This window comes from Tinamus guttatus, unplaced genomic scaffold, assembly GCF_059628265.1.
Source record: "Tinamus guttatus ecotype Peru unplaced genomic scaffold, ASM5962826v1 Tinamus_guttatus_pri_ptg000242l, whole genome shotgun sequence".
In the NCBI taxonomy this organism is placed as follows: Eukaryota; Metazoa; Chordata; class Aves; order Tinamiformes; family Tinamidae; genus Tinamus; species Tinamus guttatus.
In genome coordinates, this window is record NW_028288776.1 from 4,630,918 (window position 1) to 4,651,426 (window position 20,509).

Here is a 20,509-nt window from a genome sequence, read left to right on the forward strand (position 1 = left end):
TCAAAAAATAAGGCCACACATATAACAAATCTAAAGGAAAAGGAAATTTAAGTATGAAATCAGTGATTAATTGCAGTACATAACTTGCCACTTAAGCTAATGATAAAAATAAAAGGCAACAATACACTAAAATCTTTACGTTGGTCATTATCTAATATACAAGAAAGAACAAACAACAATCTTAGCTACATGAACACAGCGACAGGCATTATATTAAGAACATGACATAGAAGATGCATGTCATTGTCCTTTGCTGTTCTGGCTGCCTATACAACTAGAATGCTAAAAATAGCAGGAAACAAAAATATCCATATTCCACAATAAGCCCTTACTCTGTCTATATCTTAAGGCATATACTATACTCCATGGTTAATATTTATAGTATGAACTATGGTTCATAGTATATATGAACCATATAATCATACAGAACTATAGTTCTATAGATTTATATAAATTCCTTTCAGGAGTATTCAGATAAGGTATGCAGAAAGCTATCTAGTATAACCACAGGTACAAAATGATTTTCACACGCAGAGATGAGACCTTAGGAGAGCCAGATGGTCAGATGCAGACTTGGCTGTGGCAGCCTAACCGTGGTCTGGAGGCCAAGAGGTTTGCCAACGGAAGGCTCTTTCAGGTTCCGTTCTTACCCTTCTCTCAAATCTACTGCCAACCACTGCTGGAAAGAGGATATGGAACCAGCTGGACCTATAGACTGACCTGTTCAGCTGTTTTTACACTCTTATGTGAATTGCAGTGTCACTTTCATTACTGTTAAATATAATTACTATTTACTGCAGTTGTAGGGTAAATGTTAAATATATTGATGTGTCAGTATAGGGGTCAAATAGCCCTACTTGAACAGTATTGCAAGGCCATAACTGTGTAAAGTGCTATACAGATGCAGAGAAAAGAGTCTTGCTAGCAAGATCTTACAAAATGAAGAAGAGTTGAAAGTTAGAGTTTGCAAATACAGAACACAAAGATATAGGGAACTGTAGAGCTTCCCTGTATTTTCCCACTTCTATCCCACAAGCTTCTGTGGAGGTAGACAGAGGATAAAGTTAAAAAAAAGAGAAAGTGATTATAATTTGCCTGGGTTAACTTGAAGGAACCAGGAAGCTGCTGGAAAGAAGAGACCTCAGGAAAGATGATAGCAGCTGTTCACATGTTTAAGGGAACGTGCAGAAACAGTTGAGAAACAGCAGACAGATTTTGGCTTAAAAGAAATAAGAGTAATACTTGAACCGCTAATGGAACAGAGTTTGGGGAATTTAAATCAGGGAAGTGGATACTGGTTCTATGACGAGCAGCCTTAAGTAGAAAGAATAGCTTTTATATCACTTGAAAACAGCAGCTGATGGAAAAAGAGCCTCCTTAAGGGAGAGACTAGCTATCTGGTCAGACAGCGAGCCAAGATGATTTTAGAAACAACATGCAAGCCTATCTGAGGAGAGCAAGTTGTAAATGGACAAGGTAAGACACAGCATTAGCCAAGAAGAGAGACAAGGGCTCAAGCTCCGTTGGGGCTGTTTGGACAGAGCAGACAGGTTTCAGATACCATTTAAGGAAAAGCAACTACGTGTATAAATAGCCTGCACACTCTCATCTAGAGACCAAAGCTGCTGGGCAAATGGCAGCAAGGGTCCTCAAAAATCAGAAACACATGCTCTTGCAAAGCATACTTGACATGTTTTCAGAAATTTCTACCCGCACCACCCTTCAGCTGACATACAATAAATCCCTGATTTCTCCTACGCTGATTCAGAGCAAGGTAAAATGGGTTATCTTAGGCCAATGCCAAAAACATTTCAAATGAGCTGCTCTACCATGCAACAAAAAGGCATATAAACTTCTCTTCCAAGATGTACACAAACATAATGCTCAGGTTATCAATTACCAATATGAAGCTGCAGATTATGAAATACTAATCTAATTCAGTACATGTCTCTCTGCTGCAGGTCTAAGCAGAGCCATTCTGCATTTTTACCATAGTGCTGCTAACTAATGTAAGAGTACTACTGAAAACAGACAGCATTACAGTCCTTTTATTCATGCATACTTTGCAAAAATACTTCTGTTTACAGTTTTTAATCAATTTTGTAACTGATCTTACTCTATTATTCAGCATTCTACATTTAGAGACTCCTTAGCTAAGAAATTTGCTGATGCAGTTTATAACGGAATTAATATTGGACAATATTAATTATGCCATTAAAGAAAATTTTCAATATTGTTTTTTAGCAGAAGACATACTATCCAAATCAAACATCTGACATTTTAATATCTACAGTGAGTCAGAAATGAGTTAGACTGAACTTACTGCTGCAAGAGACAGTCAGTAAAAGTCAGCAAGATTCAGCAGTTATTAAACTTTTGTCAACTGTAATATCTTAATTATGTCCAAAAGCTGTAGGGATCTTTTTGTTCTTTTAATAGGAATGGAATGATTTTTCTGGGCTTTCACTCAGAGTTAGTAATATTGTTTTTGTTGCTTTATAAGAATGTTTCTTGAAATGAAAATGTTTCCGCACTTAACAAAACAAAACCCAAAAACAGTTTTTTCACTTTTGGTTCTGCTTGAAATACCCATATCCCAATTATGTTTCAGCCTCTACCAAAGGCTCTGTATTTTTCTGATAAATAAAGCTATTGACCGTAAATTTTTTCTTAAAGTGCCCCAAACAAGCAAAATATTTCAAACTATTGTGAAAAGTTAAGCTACTTTGAAATATTTTCAAATCATAACCAATATATACTACTAGAAAGTAAAACTAAGTGTATTATAACAAATTTCTCACCACCTGACTTGTGCCTTCCTGAGAATTATAAATACAGAAACCTGTCTTGCAGGTAACCAAATAAAAACATATAAAAATGAGCTTTCAAATATGTCATTGGTTAGACAAAGGTTTTTGTTTATTTTCAAAGCAGCTGGAGGAAAGGTTTCTAATATGTAAATATGTTCTCTGAAGAGTTTCATCACTGAGTGCTGTGCTCATTCTCTCCAAAAATGCCAGACATATCTTAGAGTGTGAGAAGAAAATTAAAAAAAGAAACAGACAAACCTACCATGAAAACCATCCAACAGCACCAATCTCCATCTTTTGATCACAATAAGTTAAACAATTTGTTTTAAATGGTACAAATAATATAAAATAAAAATGCCAGTAAAAACTTTCAAATAAGAATAATTTAATTGATGCATAGAGTGTAAAATTACTGTTTCGTTTAGCTGCCAGCATACACATCACCATTGGCTCGAGTACCAGCATTCCTTTTCTTTAAGCATAGAAACCAAAATAATAATGCACTAGAAAATCAGTCTTGAGAGGGAGCCCAACAAGTTGAGAATTTTGCCCTTTAACCCACAGTTCTGCTCATAAGTGAAGCTATTGTTTCTCTCCCAAACCTTTGCCTTCCCCTCGGTTTAGATGGGCTAACATTTCAGTCTGCTAGAGAAGGGAAGTCTACACAGGGAGAACTTTCTTCCAGAATAGACTATAGAGTATTGAAAGCTTTTAACCCTCTACCTCCTCACACCCATCACTCAGAGGAAAAGAAAAAAAAAAAGGCAAAAAATATGTACTTCGTTTCTCCATTTTCCGCCAATTGCCTTCCTCCTGATTCAGGGTAGGAATCTGTGTTCCTGATTCAGGATTCCTCATGCCTGTCTGAGGAAAGCCCATTTCTAAGTTCCCCAGGTTGTTTTACAGTCCTAAGAGCATGAGCATAAAAAGAGAACAGCAGTTCAGGCCTTTAAACTTGTTTTTATTTCTGCTAATGTTATGGCAAAAAGTGTTTCTGCTACAGGAATCCTATTTTAGTTCAGCATTTGCTACTTCATATGGCAATTCTGCAAGTCCAGTGGAGAATGCCTCGAGAGTGAGCATAATTGTATTCCATTATTTAATCTATCCAGAAATGTAAGCCAGGCCTATTTTCATTGTTTAGAACTCAGCAAGAGCTTACAGAGTTGGGAAAAAAAATGATTTGTAGTTAATAATAATAATAAAGGGCATAATTTAACCAATAGGAAGGAGAGGGAGGTGAGGCATTTATTTATACCTGTAGCTTTTGTACTGCTCAAGTTACATATTTTCTCTTCTCCTCTTTCAAAATATTCAATTTACATGTAATTAGAAGAAATACATCTGAAAGTGCCAATTTACACTGAATGGATTAAACAAACGACAGTTAAACCATGGCATGCAAGCACTTCGAGCAGTGATTGACTGCTCTGATAATTCATCTTACACCAATCACAGCAGACAGAAAAGAACATTTCAGGCCACGTCATGAAGATGGAGTGGCTGCAGTGACAAGTTCCAGACTTTCAAGAGGTCTCCAGGTAATTAACCTCTTCCTCTCCTCTGCAGCACATTAACATTGGCAAATTGTTTAACGGGGCTACCAGCTGCAGCCAGCAAGTGGGATCAAAAACTTGTGGCATGACAACTGCTTGCAATTACGGTATGACACACATATGCCCGGGGCGGGGAGCAAATCATTGTGTCTAATCTGGATATACTAAAAAAAGAAAAGAAAAAAAAAAGTTATCTTATAGAAAAAAATCTGGAAAATCCCAGAAATCTATGTAGTTTCTACATTTGAAAGTTTCCTTCCTGATCAAGTTTGGAGCTCACAATAGCCTTCAGCTTCAGAACAAGAAACGTACTCAGACCTTTGTGAAGTACATCTCTTGATAACAGTTAATAGCATTTGTCCAACTGTGAGAGCCCTGTCTCCAGCTGTGGTTAATCAAGCACTGCAGATGGAGAAAACAAAAGAAAAAAAAAAATCACAAACCATATCTAAGCACAATATGCATCAGATTGGAGGAAAAAAAAAAAAAAAAGTCTGATACTCCTTATGGGCAATCAGCTGAAGCCCTGAAGCATAAGCTTTTGTTATAAACATTTTAATGACAAGCTGCAAGTGTCATGAACCTACTGAGGACAATAAAAGATTTTTATTTTTCACCCCAAGTCCATGAAAGAAGAAAAATAATGGAAGACATATTTAAAGAGCAGAAAGTTTCTCAAAAAAGAATAAAACACTCCTCAAAAGAGTGTTTAAAAAGCCCTATTTGTCTAAAACTAAAATATTTCCAACCATGTTTCAGAAGGAACTTACTCCAAAATACAACTTATTTCACTTAAACCACCAGCCACTGATTCTAGTCATGATCTTGACAGCAAGGTCCGAGGTCTTCTACTACTTTACACTGTCAAAGGAAAAGTTTGTATCAAAATAGCAACATTAAAAAGTCTGAAACTTGCAGCCAAGAACGGGCTACCATAACACCATGCTGAATGTCACCAAGTACACTTTTACCACTTACTCTATGCTAACAGAGTGGCAAATTAGCAATACTTTTTTCACTGCCATCACACTAACTCTGCAGTTCCTTGTTTAGCCTTACGCTTTTAAAAGAAAAAAAAAAAGAAAAAAAAATACAGAAATTAGCATTCTTCCAGCATCTGAAACATCTTCTATCTTCCAAGACTAGTGAATAGTTAATGACAGATCACAATGCTATCCTTATTTGGTTTCTTAAATAAGTTCTAAGTATAAGTTATGCAGGATCGTTGATTTTGATTTAGCAGATGCTGCCTGTTTTGCCACAAATTATACACAGTCCTATCAGTGGCAAAGATGTATACATGCTCCTGTCTCATATCAGACACAGAGCACATTCACTTCTGTCTCTGTTCACAACTGTCATTGATATTTTGCAGTGGAATATTACTCTAAGCAGTGTACAGAATACTCTGTTACTGGTACTTCATTTTCTTGGACTCTTGCTCTTGTGGCTCTTGAACACATTCAATCTATTTTTCCCAGACATAAACCAAGTGGTCAATACTTTTTCCTACTGTACTTCCTATAAGAGTACTATACAGTTTTGAAGAGAAGTGAAACAGAGGATTGCATCTTAGCATGTACACTTTTGGATAGAAAAGTCTGTTGAGAGCACCCTTCAGTTTCACCTAGATTACCAAACAAGAAAAGCAAGGGAAAACAAACCAATCAACCCAAACAACTATGTAAGAACCTCTAGGATTCACATACTTGCCTGCTTCTCCCCACAAAAACCTGGATCTCAAACATCCTCCTTCCAATATTCACACACTACACTGAATAGTCATAACCTATAGGAAAATATATTATCAAATAATTTCAGTAAATAGATGTGTTTTACATAAATGGAAAATGCTGAATAAAAGTACTCTCTGTATTAATATCTTGAAAGTGCCACAGCATTTCTGAGACAGTGTTCTTTCTGTTTATGTTCTAAAACAGCGTTCTGAAAGAGTCAAGTATTCTCTAATACATTACTTGCTGGTCAAACCATGAATTCAAGAGGTCCAAAAAAGCCCTGAATCTCAAACAGTCAAGCACTGTTTTCCTTACTCATCTGAGCCAGCACAGATAAAATTCATAATAAAGCAACTGATAATCTCTACTCAGGAAACTGCAAATGATTTCTACAAAAAATGTTGGATAGAAATTCAATTTCTCAGAACATTTTTGAGAAACAAGCATCAAAATATCCCATTTAGATAATATAAATTTAAAACATTTCTAGAGTCACTAGGCAAAACAATAACTGTGTTGAATGGCACACCAGACCTTTGGAACATGTTTACAATAATTTTGCCTGAACACAGAAATTATGAATAAACTTCTAATTTAATAATGGACATACACTGCAATTTTAGTAGGGGCCTAAGATCTTAGACACCGAAATACAACATGAAAATTCTCTTAAGTTTTATTTAAATTAACACGTGTACACAGGTACGTCAGAAAGTCAGCTTTGTCCTGAACTTAACTCCCAGCACGCTCAGAGCTGTATTCAGTGGCTGAAGGAGGGTTTGTACTGCCACCTGGTGCCAGGCAAGCTGCAGCCTGGCAGGCAAAGCTACAGACCAAGAAGTAACCAAGAAGAACATGTGCTGCCTTTTAATTCTGGCAGTTATTTGAAATCAGATGTTTGATCTTGAATTATGAAAGAGCTAAATAGCATCAGTTTTTGCAGAAAACTGCAGAGAGTTTGGCTGTTTTCTTGTAAAACTTTTTGAAACTATGGTGGGGGAAAAATACACAAATACACAACTTGAAGTTCAAATGATAAATGAAGCTTCCTATACAATGGGAAGTCCTATGAAATGCTTGAGCACCTCAATTCTATAAAAAGAGGTTATACATTCTTACTGTGTAAATATTTAAATATCTGAGGCAATATAAACTTCAGAAATTTTGGGAGTATCCTGAAAATTATTAAATATATTGAAAACCCACATGGGAAAAAAATACATCCAGTTCATTAGATAATGCTTGGCAATGATAAGAATAACATAGAGTCAGTTTATTTACGTATTCAGTTTATTTACCAATACAGTTCCACTCACTTCACTTATTTCAGTCATTTTTCCCTACAAAGGGCATTATTACAAGCAATAGGATTGTAAAAGCAGGAGTACTCACCAATATCATTAGCTAAGGAAGCAGGATCAGAAGCCCCAAGGGTGGCCTCAAACTCTTCCTGAAGACGATAAGCTCTTTGAAGCAAGGATTCAAGCTTATGAATGAATTCAGCACTAATGATATCCTACAAGCAGAAAGGAATTAGAAGAGAAAATTTTCTATTTGTTCACAGTCTAAAAGGCTAAAAAAAAAAAAAAAAAAAAAAAAATTATGCCTTTAAAAAATTCACTGTGCTCCACTCGTTTACCCACCAACAGTACAACATCATCATCTGATGGATAATCCAACATCCAAAATATACAAACTTTCTCCACACACATAGACACACTTTATTGAATGTAATAACATTAAAATCTAGGTTTAAAAGTTCTTTTTAAATGTGATGATTACTGCACTAGAAATAATTAATGTTTCTTTTTAAATACTTTAGCATTTAGTTTATGTGAACAAAGGAATACAAAATAAAGTTCAATCCCGTTATTTCCTGTGTGTTCATCTTTCTCAAGACTTGTGTCTGTGCTAAGGAGATTCTCTAGGAGCATTCTTAAACAATCCTGCAAGAAAGGGATGACCCAACGGACCTGGTTCAGAAAAATGGTTAAAAGAAATGCCTAGTGGCTTTTTAATCCTTTAAACATAACATCACTAAATGGAAAGTCAGAATTTGCACTCAGTAACTGCATTAGAAGTTGAGAATACTTAGGTAACAAAGCCCCATGAACTGTCAAGCAGCAGCAGTATATGACAGCTTGAATATACTTACTTCTACACTTTCTTCTGCAATTGCATCTCCAGCTCCTAGCTTGATGGAGCTACAACTTGCTTCATCTTCTGCTTGTCTGTTACGGAAAGTTAATGCCTGCTCCCAGCGGCGCAGCGCCTCCTCAAAGAGCTCCATACCTAGGGGAGATCAGGAATACCTCCATCCCATCAAACATACAGCCTCCATATGTCTTCACATTTTAGAGTCACAGGAAACTATGTGGATAATAAGAACCATTATAGCAGAGATGTAAATTTTTTAAACAATTCCCAATCTTAAAAAAGGGTATTTTTTAATAAGGTAGGGAAGTTAAAGGAGTGATTAAAGTAACGGACTCTAGTGGTATTTTTTCCATTTTTTTTTTAACTGATTTATATTTTAATAGTAAGCTATAAAATAGGTTTTTCAGAAACTCTAAATGAAGTAACACTTCATTATTTTATGGAAACGTTCTTAACACACATGCCTACAGAAAGATATTTTTCCAAAATGGATTGTTCTCACAGTACAGGAGAAAGAATAGGCCTGCAGCTTACTAAGAATGCCAGAATTATACTGTGCACTTTGCTATAAAAACAATCATATACTTTTGATGCTGCTAGATGCTGATTTTTCTTACTATAACCTACCCATCAAATACAAATTTTCAGGTGTGGTCACCGGAATATTGACAAGCTTAATATCATCTTCATCTGCTTTATCCCAGGAGTTAGAATTGGCACAAGCACAACTGTGACAAGAGGTAGCACTTTGAACCTGAAGCAAGGTGAAAAAAAAAAAGCATAATCTTACTGACCATCCTTAAAAATATACTCCTACCACAGTACATTACAGTCCGAGTTATATACGTAGTCTCACTTTTTGAGATACTTGAGAAAAAAAAAGGTTTTGTTGGCAATGTTGAAAATAATTATACTATTTTTACAATGCTTGAAGTGAGGCAGCCTTCTTCATATCACATCCATCTTCTGTGCAGTCAGCATGCCTACCCTTCTGAAGTTCTGCACATTGCTCAGGAAAGTTGTTCCAGCTCAGTGAAACCATTAGGTGCATAAGTAGTGCAAGTTAACAGACATGGAAGAGCCTTAAGGCACCTTCACTTACCGAGGCCAGACTCTGAACGGAACCAGAGTATTTACTGAAAAGTCCTCCATTTGCATAGATACAAGACTGGGATCCTTTTTCCTTAGCAGAGCTCAGAGAAAGAGTCAAGTTTTGCCGGCTACTGGAACAACTAGAACCTAAGAGATACAGTAATTTTAAAGCTTCTGCAAGCTGAAAACACTGTATTTTATATTACCAATTACTATCAAACTTTTTCCAAACTTTTCAATAAAATCAGTTCAAAAGTAAATAATGACTTTATTTACATTTCCATATTAGAAATAGGAATTTTAATATTCAGAATATTGACAACAATAAACATGCATGTAAGCATAATCATTTACCCACCCTACAAAAATACCAATCTTCTTTTCTCAGTGTACGGATACCTCCAAAAGAACTATAAACTCAATAGTTAATATAGTTTTGATAATGATTAAATAACGATTAAATGTTAGCTTTGAGAATAATACCTGCTAACTTGTAAAATACTGTAATTTTGTTCTCAATTTTCTTATTCCCCCTTTAATAATCCTGCACCCTTTAAGTGCATAGCATTAGAAGGAAAAAGTTTGTTTCACTACTACGTACTATTATGCACACCCATTCCCCCCCCATCCCTTTTCTTCCCTTCCGAGAAGCAAACAAACAGAAAACCAAAAACCGGGGTTCCTTCATGTACCTTTTTCTGATGCAGCTGCTTTGGTGCATTCTATTACTATATGACCTGGCTCCCACGGTGACCCTTTCCTGTTCTTCTTTCCACGCCTTCTTTTAAAATGATGAGCCAGAAAAATAATAGATATTGCACTCACTGCTGTTACTGTAAACAACTTCTTTAGCCCAGGGGAAAGCTTTACCTGAAAGCACAAAAGCATTGACTACATTGTAAACTTAGGTTCTTCATTCTCACCTTGTCTCTTGCTGCAGGGTGTTCAACCTAAACTGTACCTTGTCTGAAGAAGGTAAGAGATGCTGCTCTCACACAACCTGAGAAATCCCTGACTCTGAACAAGGACAGACTCCAGTTGCTTCCTAAATGTTGTGGCAGATAATAGGTGAGGCAAAGCTCTCTCACAGATTACAAAGGGGCTGGTGGGGGACAAAATGAATGGCTGCACTCAGGATACTTCAGGACCAACCAATACATACACTCTAAATCCAAAAATTAGTGCACTCCTATGGAGAGGAAAGAAAACAAAACCACCACCAACAAAAAATACAATAAAAATCCAATAATACTAAGCAGCAGCTCACAACTCCAGTCCTAGTACTTTTTTCAACTAATTCAGAAATATTTCACTCCATCACTTATCACATACATATGCAGTTAATTACAAGCAACAGATAGCTCTGAATGTGCACAACACAATTACGGTTCCTCCTCCCTAACTTCAACATGAAGGTGCTCTAGGGACAACTCAGGTTTTACAATTCCCTGTAGACAGAGAGCGTCAGCTTTACAATCCTTCCAGTTTTCATCAGCCTGAAAACTAAGATCATAATGTACTCTTCTCTCAGATTTGAAAGACAGCTATCCATGTTGCTATTCATTTAATGAAAACTAGCCTACAAGATTAACAAAATAAATCAAAATAAATCACACTACAGCCACCTGTAAAAGCAAATATTATGATTAGCAAGCCTTTAAGATTTTATTTGCGTAAGATCATTCTGTAAAAACAGACAAAAACAAAAAATAGAGAACTCCTCCACATTATTGGTTTAAACTCCATCTTTTCTTTAAAAACAAACAAAAAATCACTGCCTTGTTTTAGTCACACAGCAGATGTTTAATCAAACATAAGTGATTCAATAACTACAGCAAGTTTTTTTGTTATTTTAAACTTGCATTAATGAATTATTATTCAGATTAAGTTTGTAAGTGGCACTGGCAATATAAAAAAAAATCAGATGACACAATACTAATCAAGATTTCATCACAGACATATTTAGCTGACACATTCTACAAAAAAAAGAGAGAGAAACAACTAGAAAATTGTAATATTTGATCAGAATCCTTCTGTTATAATGTTTATTCAGCAACAAGGACAGAGCATTGCAGAAAAAGTACACTTTGCAGTCCGATGATGCCGTAAGGTTTAATCAGTAGAAAAAAAACACTTTTCCTTTAGTTCAGTGTTCTAAATAAATTAAAAATCATGATATTCCTTGCAAATATAAGTCATATTAAGCACAGAACACTGAACGCAATTAAACATGCAAACTGTTGTACATTATAAGCGAAAATATTCAGATAACACACACGTTACCTGGCTAAGAGAATAGTACCAAGAAAGGGGAAGATGAAACACCCGCGAAGCTGCTGTCTTCAAAGAAAAGCGTGTCTCAGCAACAGCTTCTTCTGACATGGCTCCTTCTCTCCCATAACCACATTAACTGGAAGCAGCCGAAAGCAGGAGCCACAGATGGTCTCTGCCACACTCTGTCAAACGAAGGACACATGTTAAATTAGGTACAAGCCTAGCAAAGCTTCCTTCTGAAAGCATCATACCAAGTACATGGTGTATGTTTTTCTGAAAGGGAGATCTGTGTAAGATCTCAGGACCATGAATAAGCTGCCTTAGCTTAGGCCAAAATCGGACTAATCGCTAGTCGCAAGGCCCGGTGCCCTGGCGAACGGGACTCTGCAGAGGACTCGGTCTCCTTTAAATTGCTGCTCCCCTAGTGCGTGCTGCATTATTCATAGAAACAGCCCTGTGCCTACAGTTGAAAGCAGTATTTTGGGAAGAACACATATCTCAACTAGAAGACTTAGGAAACTCAGAAGTGCTTGAGAGCAACCAGAAAGTTATTCTCATATTCGATATATATTTTATATATATATATATATATATATATATATTTGCCAGACACACGAGGCGAAACAAACACTGGAGCCTGGCAAGCCTGGCCTCCGCCCCGGCCTCCCGCCCCCGGGACAGGGTAGGAGGCCCCGCCGGAGCTGCCCAAGGCCCAGGAAAAGGCAGGGAAGCCCCGTGCCGGCGCTGCCGCTTTCCGTTACCTGCCGGGCGCTGCGGCGGCGCCGCGGGCAACAGCAACCCGCGCGGGCGGCGGCTCCCGGCCCGCCCCGGCTGCTGCTAGGAGACGGCGCGGATCCGCTTCCGGCCCGCGCGCTAAGCAGCGCCCGCCAATCTCCCAGGTGCTTCCTGCGCAATTGCGAAGCCGCTTTCGCCATCTTTGCGCAGGGCAACCCGCCTTGCCACGGCCAACCAGGCAAAACCGAGCGAAAGCCTGGCGTCGCCATCTTTGTGGGGGGCAGCGCTCACGTGAGCGGCGGAGAGGCTCCGCGCGGCCATTTTTGTGCCGGGCGCGCCCTGCGCGCGGGGTTGTTGCAGCCGCTGCTCGTAGCGCCACGGCCGCAGTTTAATCGCCGCTTCTTGCTGCGGCGGCGTCCCGGGCAGCGGCGCTCTGCCCGTCCGCTCAGCAGCGCCGCCGCCTCTGGTAGAGCGGGGCCTGGCGTGGCTCAGCGCGACCTTCACGGCTCCGGTGAGTGGGGCGGGCGCGGCGCCTGGGGGAAGCGGCGCAGGCGGCGCCTCGGCCCGGCCTCCGAGTGCAGCACGACCGTTGGGGGGTGGGCGCGGCCGGCCGGAGCTGCGGGCAGGGGTCGCGGCAGCCGCCCGTGGCGTCTCGGCCGGCGCAGGAGGCCCGAGCGGGGCGGAGGTGGCCGGGGAGAGCCGAGGGGAGAGGGGAGCGATACGGCTAAGGTCACTCTTGTTTATTTTTTTTATTGTTATTATTTTCTCTAGTAAAATCGTTCCTGTTTTACGCCGCGATTCATTGTCTGGGTCGCCGTGCGCGAGGGGCGGGAATGGGCCGCGTTTTAAAAAAAAATATAACTGGAAAAGTGACAAAATCCGTGGTGATACCGAGTGGAAAATCACTGCGGGCCCCGGGAGGGCCCGAGGCGGGGGGAAATCGGCTTAGAGGCGCGGCGGGCAGCGCCGCTTCAGATTAACGTTGTGCGGGAAAGAGAGCGGCGAACACGGGCCTTGGGCCGGCCCTGGGTGCCTGCGGTTATCTCCGTGTTATCTCGTACACTCCGAGCCTGGGAGAGCGCGAGCCATGAAGTCGAGCGGGTTTTGTAATGTCCTTTCTGCTTAAGAAAACGGTATTTAGTGAAAGGAAAGCAAATGTAACAAAATCGGCTTCTTATAGTTGCCTTTTGCTTGGTTGAATGCTTCGTGGTGCCCCAAAACAGGCTGTTTCTTTATTATTATTATTATTTATTTTCTCTATCACTTTATTAGGCAGGTGCTTGTCAGTTACTGGGAAAATAACAGTTTTTATTTTAAATGTATAAAGTTGTTTTTCTTCCAGATTTTTCGTTCCAGAAAAGGCAATACTGATGTTTAGAGTTGGTACCTTAAAACAAACAAACAATCAAAAGGCAGAAATAGGGAGGGCAGGGACGGATGGGAAATTAATATTAAAAATATTTACTGGTTAAGATAATATAAAGGAGGTTAGTGTGTGAAAGTTGATTTTGGCTTAAAAGGAATATTTTGTGGAATTTTGAAATAATAAAATTGTTCTTGTAGGTTGTTGTCAAGAAATACATCAATATCTGTGATAAATTAGCAAAGAATCCAGTATTTTTTTTTAAAAGACCAATACATTTTTTTTTTTTTTTTTTAGGATGTAAGTGGAAAAATATAGGTTCCCTAAACCTACATTCTATGCCTTTAGCTTCCATGGGCAGGTATAGTTTGGGTTGGATGCTGGTGTCTTTTGAAGTGTGAAGACTCTCTGTGTGGCAACTAATTACTGAAACTACCAGAGCTTTTTATTATTCTAGGTTCAGTTGTGAAAATGCATTTCGGTGTCTCTCCTTTTGTGGCTGAAAAAAAAAATAAATGTGATTGTTCTAGTGCATCAGTGTTAAAATAACTGAGGATGAATGAAAACCTTCTACTTGCAGCTTGCTTTGCATAGGGCAGCTCTTCCTACTCTCCAGTTTTTAAGACCCATTAACTGTGGTTTCTTTAGACTTGTTCATAGGGATTTTGATATGATAGAGCCTCCCTGGGAGGCACCACGTGAGTCTCTGACGCCGTGGAATTCTGATGAATAATAAATAAGTTGCTCGCCTTGATGCTTTAAAATACAGTTCATGTTTCACTAGCTCCCATGAGCAGATTTAATTTCACAAAATGAATGGAAAATGTATTTTTAAGAAATGTTTAAGGTAAGTATTACAGGTTCAGTTTTATAGTGTGCCTTACTGTATGTGGTAATAGTCAAGAGGGAAAAAAAAAAAAGCATTAAGCAGTCCTGGATATTAGAGGACTCAGTTGTTTGGATGATGTTGTGTTGTGATACTGTGTGATGCAGTGAGACTGGTGGGCTGAAACAAACCTTTTGGTGGAACCCAAGAAGCAAACTAGGAATGCATTTCAGGGTCCTTTCCCAAATACATAGGAAGCATATGAACGCTTAGCACATGGATATGGTTTTGAACAGGTAGCGTGGAAACTTAAGTTCACTCCTCAGGCAAGCTTTATTTCACTCTTAACCTCTGGATGAAGCAAAGGTTGTTTTTTTTTTTTTATATCACATGATGTGGGACTGGGGTTTTCAGTTTGTGGTTTTAAAGGCTCGTGTGAGGGTGTGGAGTATTTCTGAAGGGCCTATGAAACGTAGCAGAAACAGATCCCTTATCACTAACCATGTGATCCCTGTCTAACGCTCCATGACAATTTCTGTAGGGCTTTACAACCTGGGAAGGCTGACATTACAGATCTTTTCCAGAGCCATTTTCTGTCTTCATAATATAAATATATATATAAAACTTTTGGTTCAGGAAACTCTTGTGCTGAAAATAGGTTGCAGCCTTGGGAAAAGATTTGGGGAAATTACTGTATTCTTGTCATAATTTTCTTGCCATGATGTCTTTTGTCCCACACTGGATACTGTGTTATGCATAGAACTGGTACCTTTGACCTGACTTAGGAGATCTGTTCAGATGCAGCTGTTCATCCTCATACAAATAATCACATCAGTGGAGGCAAGAAGCTGAGATGTACTACGGGGGGAGCATTTGGAGGGTGGCGGGGGGGAAAGGAATATAAGAGAATCTGCAAAGTAGAATTCTATTAATTTCATTGAAAGGGTGAGGAAGCAACTTTCAGATGTGGTCAGTGCAGTGAAGAAGCTTAAGAAAAAGCAGCCGTGAAAAGGGCATTCATGGCTAAAGCAGGGGTGAAGGAGGATGAGCAATTCTAAACTAGAATCAACAGGAGGTGCTGAAAGGGAGCAAGGGCAGCAAATGAGGGAAAAACTATCCTTGGATTGCTAGTATTTCAAGACATGGAAGACGATTAGTGGTTTAGAATCTCATCTTGCAGTGCAATGAAGCTTAAGGTAAATTTTTACATATTGTGTTACCGCAGTTACGTACCTTAAGTACCAAGATAAAAGCTACTGGATGGGAGGGGACATATGGATTTTCTCAACAGAAAAGCCCTTTGAAAGAAAGGCCATTTAGCTGCACCTGTTTAGTAATAGTTTCTTCATGTGCTAACTGAGGTTGTAAAAGGGGTACCCTCCACATGGGCAGGAGTAGGGACAATGTCCCGAGGGACATGAGCATTAATGTGCTCCAGTCTTTCTGATGATGACCAAGAGCAGTGTTTCAGGCTGCACCAGGAAGCAATCTGGAAAGAACCAGAACCCCTGACTTGAGGTTGTTTGGGCCTGCAGGTTGTATTTGCGCAGTTCTGGTTATGAAAAGTAGTCGATTAACAAGAAATCTGATAGTGTGAAGACTGCTTCCTTCCTTGCTTTATATTGCTTGTAGTAATGCAATGAGAAAATCTTAGTGCATAAAATTAATTAAGTCTCAGTAATCTGTTATAGCCTTCCTCCTAAAGCTCTGGTCTTAAATAAGTATTAATGCACACTGATGTTTTTAAGATACTTGGGGCTTTACTTGAAACGTGTTTATCTGTGTTTACTGCCTTGATAGACCTTGCAAGACGTCCAAGACGAAACCTATGTTCTTGTTTCCGTTCCCGTTCTAAATAGGAACTTGAACAATTTAATATGACAGAAAGTTGCGGTGGTTCATCATTTGATATATTTCATTTGCTAAAAGGGCTTGTTACATGTTTTTATATAAATGTGCTGAAGAGCTTTGCTCTGAAAATAATTTGATTGCACCAATGATTAAAAATATTGAAGATTAGCAGAAAAACATGGCTAACACTGTTTATACTATTGGTGAAGATAAACCGAAATGGCCCTTGATTCAGTAGTGTTTTGTTTGCTTGTTTGTTTTTTCCCTAGGCAGTAGAATACTCATTATTTTAATACTGCATGGGCGTAAGATTAATACTTCTTAGTCTGGTGTGCTTATTTTCAAGATGTGATTGGTGGTGTAACTGAAGAGAGAGACCTAAATCTGCCAAAGCAAATAGGAGGAGGACTGAAAAGAGATTTTGATAAGCGCTGAAAGCTACAGACAGATCAAGTAGGAGGAGGAACAGGGTATGTGCCTCAGTGAATTAGTTTTGAAGTTTACTTGTGTGTGTTAATAAAGGAGCACTAGATTGGATACCTGGTAATTGGACAAAGAAGACTTACCAGTTGGGCTTTGGAAAGATTGAAGCATCAGTAGTGATTGTTTCGGTGGGAAAATAGCAAGAAAACTCTTGGATGGTTCTTAACTGCACAATTCAAATAGCAACATTCTTTTTATGGAAAATACTCTATGTTCAGTTTTCTTGTGCTCTAAAATGACAGCTGTATCTGCAGCTATCATAATATTGACAAAGTGAATGCATTTAGCATACCTTATTTCTAATAACCTTCTAGGTTTGCTTCACAACTTGAAAGGACAGAGAGAAGCCAACCAAGAGAAAGCTTGTTGAATTTTTTGCACTACATGTGAGTTGCAGGTTTCAGTTTGCCTTTGGTATATAATATACCTGTAATTGGCTGAATGCGTCTCTAAATAAAGTAACTAAGTTTTCTTCTCTTTGACAAGTCATACTCTTGCATTTTAATTTTGATAGCTTCAACACAGTTTAGCTGTTACATAATATCTAATTTCCACCATAAACAGTCAAGACCAGGAGCAGTTTTGGGTTATTTGTTTTGTCACAGTGACAGCGAGCAAGCTAAATAATTCATCCAAAGGTTCTCTATCACAGGATTACATTGGTGTATGCCCTAAAAGACAGAAAATACAGGATTGCATTTTAGAAGACAGCTGTTGAATTTGGGCTCCTAGATTCTCCTAATAGTTATTTATACTGAGTTACATGAAAGCAGGTTATGTATATGTTGCATTTTAGTTATCCAGTAATGCTGCCTATTATAAGAAATCATGTTTTTCTTGCTTTTAATTCTATTAAAAAATGATTTCCTTGTCTCCAGAGCTCCAGATACAGGATACAGGAAAAGCACGGCTTCTGAAATGTCGTCAGTGAGCAGCGACTGCCCACACTTGGAATCGGTTGGTGAAATAACAAAAGAGGAATTGATACAGAAATCTCATGTGAGTTATGGCAGCTTCCTTTTTGTCACAAGTGCTGGTCACTTAATTATGCACCTTCTCATGTATTACTATGCTTAAGATGCAGTTAACCACTACATGTGGATGAAATATCTTGTTCCATCTCTTATACTGGAATATAAAGCTTCAGGTGTAGTGGGGGGAGAACTAATGACCTGATCAAACTGAGAAACATTTTGTCAGCACTCAACTTTTAAGAGGACATTCCCAAGAATTTTAATCTTGTTTTCTGAAATGGGTGATGTTTTAATAGAAGTATTGCTTACAGGAGATAATAAAACAGGAAGTAGATCTATTCATTTTTCATTTAGACTATGTTACTGTGGCAATCATTTATTTGGAATATAAATTAAATATACTGTAGCTGAAGTGACGTAAAGAAGAAAATGTAAGAAAATATTTTATGCTTACATTTTTGTTGACTGCTAGTTTACTTTTTGATTAAAGACTCCTATCTGACCTTTTGCTCGCCAATATTAACAGAGAGAACAAACAAAAGATTTTGTAACTCATTTTAGGAACTGGGAGGTGATTTTAAAAAGCAAAGAACACTTTCCTGTGCATAGTATTAAATTTCTTAACCAAAAGTATAAGTTATCTTGGTTTGCTGTTGTATATAGTGTTTGCATATTCTTTGTCTATTGTTGCATCTACTTGTTGTTTTTCATCATCTTTATACAAAGTTCTCATCTTAACCAAAAAAAGTTCTTCTAAAAAAGCATAAATATATTTCATATCATATTAACATCAAGATCCCCCCAAACTGGTCTTGCATCTCAATTTAAATATGAAGAGAAGTCAAAGTGATTTCTTTATAACTTTGCACATATAATAATTGTGCGTTCCTATTTTAGTCAGTCTGCAAAGATCAAAAATCTCCACTATTTTACAAAAGAAAAAAAAGAGCTGCTATTAAAATTTTAAGTGGAAAAAAAAAGTTATTATGAACACATTCTTTTAACTGTCCTAAATCTTCATAAGTTGATACGTAGGTTTTTTTCCTCTCATTTTGTTTTCAAAGTATGCTTTGTTGATGAAAATAAATCAAATAATTCTTATGTGCTTAACTTAACAGGGCACTTGTCAGGAATGTAAAGTTGGAGGACCCAACCTTTGGGCATGCTTAGAGGTAAGCTGGTCTGTTGCTTCAAAGGAGATTGTGCTTCTCTAGTAAGCTGTATTGGTAATGCTTTTGAATAAACAACTACAACAAAATATTCTAATAGTGACTTCAAAGAAGTAATTAAAAAGAATTATTGTGCAATTTTACCATTTCTAAATCAGTTTCCCTCCTAGTATCAGATACTCTTTTCTTGTAATGCAGAAGTATTGTGTTTAAAATTATCTTTTTTTTGGTAAGAAGTTAGCATATTAAAATTCCTTCTTGAGTTAAGGTCTCCCTTTTTTAAAAAAAAAAAAAAAAAAAGTCTCTTAGTTAATAGATCTGAAGATAATTAAATTCATCACTCCTGAGTTAAGCTTTTTTCTGAGCTTCTCTTAAAATTAATAATAATGTTGTTTTTTTATTTCTTTATTTTTAGTGTAAAATCATATGTTACGATCTCTTGGTTCGTAGGTAAAACAAAGAAACACTGTATTTTGAAACACGAACAAACATTCTTTATAGTTTTCTGATTTGTGTACAAATCTGAGTTCTTCAAATATACAGTTCCAGAGCTTGATTTGCTCTGTAGGAATGCCTGTGTTTCTTGACAGTACTTGCCTAAGCTAAGTCCTGCCAGGAGGAAGTCTAGGCTGAGATGCCATCCTGTAGGCGTATGAGTATTTTCAGAAACTTAAGTCTCTTCTCAAGTGGGTTTTTGTAACAGTAAGGAGGTTAGATTATTTTTCCTCTTCTATCAAAGTTGTTTAAAAAAAATGAAGGGGGAGGAAATAAGCCACATTGTTATCTACTATCAAGATAATTAAAGTTTGAGGTATATGTGTGTATATAAAGCTTTTTTTATATAAAGAAGTTGAGGGGTTCATGAAGCTAGCAGGTGAGGAAGATATGAAGCTTAGAGCTATTTTTGCACCTTTTTCTTCTTCTTTTTCACTTACTAGTTTTGAACTGTTAATCAAAAACTTAATTTCATACCAATATTCCCATAGGGCAGTTTTATAATTGCAGTAAGGCACTTCAAGTGTCACGCTGTGTTATATCTCCTCTTGGATGAATTGGCATCTCACCTTCATCTTTGTGCGTAGAAAAACAGCCACCACATGGTGAGATCCCAGCATGATAAATATTTGTAACTTAACAAGTGTCTGTAGTAACTTAATACAGAAAATTAATTTACCGTATGTGTACAGCTGCAATTTGTATGAATTAATATGCTCAGTTACACAAATAACATTCTGTATTCTCCTATGTGATTGTCTTTACTCGTGCAAATGAAGAATTAATGAAGATGCTGTGAAGATGTGTAAGACTGGTAGCTGCAAGGTTTTGTGCTCAACTTGGCCAAATACTTTTTGTAATTAGAATAATTAAAATTGACAGTAATTTTGCATATTGTAACTGAAATTTAGTAAAAACTTAAGCCTACTGTGTTGAAAATCTTTATTTAAAGATAGAAATTAACGAATTGTAAAGTAATATTCTAGTC

At 37.8% G+C, this 20,509-nt stretch overlaps 2 protein-coding genes across 4 annotated transcripts in view; one reads left to right on the forward strand and one right to left on the reverse strand.

The window, feature by feature from the left end:
• The window catches only part of MIGA1 (mitoguardin 1), a 33,694-nt gene extending 21,227 nt beyond the window's left edge, over window positions 1-12,467 (reverse strand). The window contains exons 1-7 of the mRNA XM_088526070.1: window positions 12,387-12,467; window positions 11,635-11,807; window positions 10,044-10,221; window positions 9,362-9,498; window positions 8,887-9,013; window positions 8,258-8,394; window positions 7,495-7,618 (exon numbers count right to left, since the gene is read on the reverse strand). Of these exons, the coding sequence (XP_088382196.1) occupies window positions 7,495-7,618; window positions 8,258-8,394; window positions 8,887-9,013; window positions 9,362-9,498; window positions 10,044-10,221; window positions 11,635-11,733 (802 nt within the window). The 5' untranslated portion in view covers window positions 11,734-11,807; window positions 12,387-12,467. The remainder of the gene's footprint in view (window positions 1-7,494; window positions 7,619-8,257; window positions 8,395-8,886; window positions 9,014-9,361; window positions 9,499-10,043; window positions 10,222-11,634; window positions 11,808-12,386) is intronic.
• Window positions 12,468-12,851: 384 nt separating this feature from the next.
• The window catches only part of USP33 (ubiquitin specific peptidase 33), a 35,811-nt gene continuing 28,153 nt past the window's right edge, over window positions 12,852-20,509 (forward strand). For 2 of the 3 annotated variants that reach the window (XM_088526074.1, XM_088526076.1), the window contains exons 1-4: window positions 12,852-12,871; window positions 17,198-17,269; window positions 17,762-17,882; window positions 18,976-19,029. In XM_088526074.1, coding sequence (XP_088382200.1) covers window positions 17,802-17,882; window positions 18,976-19,029 — 135 coding nt within the window. In that variant the 5' untranslated portion in view covers window positions 12,852-12,871; window positions 17,198-17,269; window positions 17,762-17,801. Of the gene's footprint in view, window positions 12,872-16,656; window positions 16,871-17,197; window positions 17,270-17,761; window positions 17,883-18,975; window positions 19,030-20,509 lie in introns of those variants that run through there. The other variant, XM_088526075.1, reaches the window with a different exon arrangement.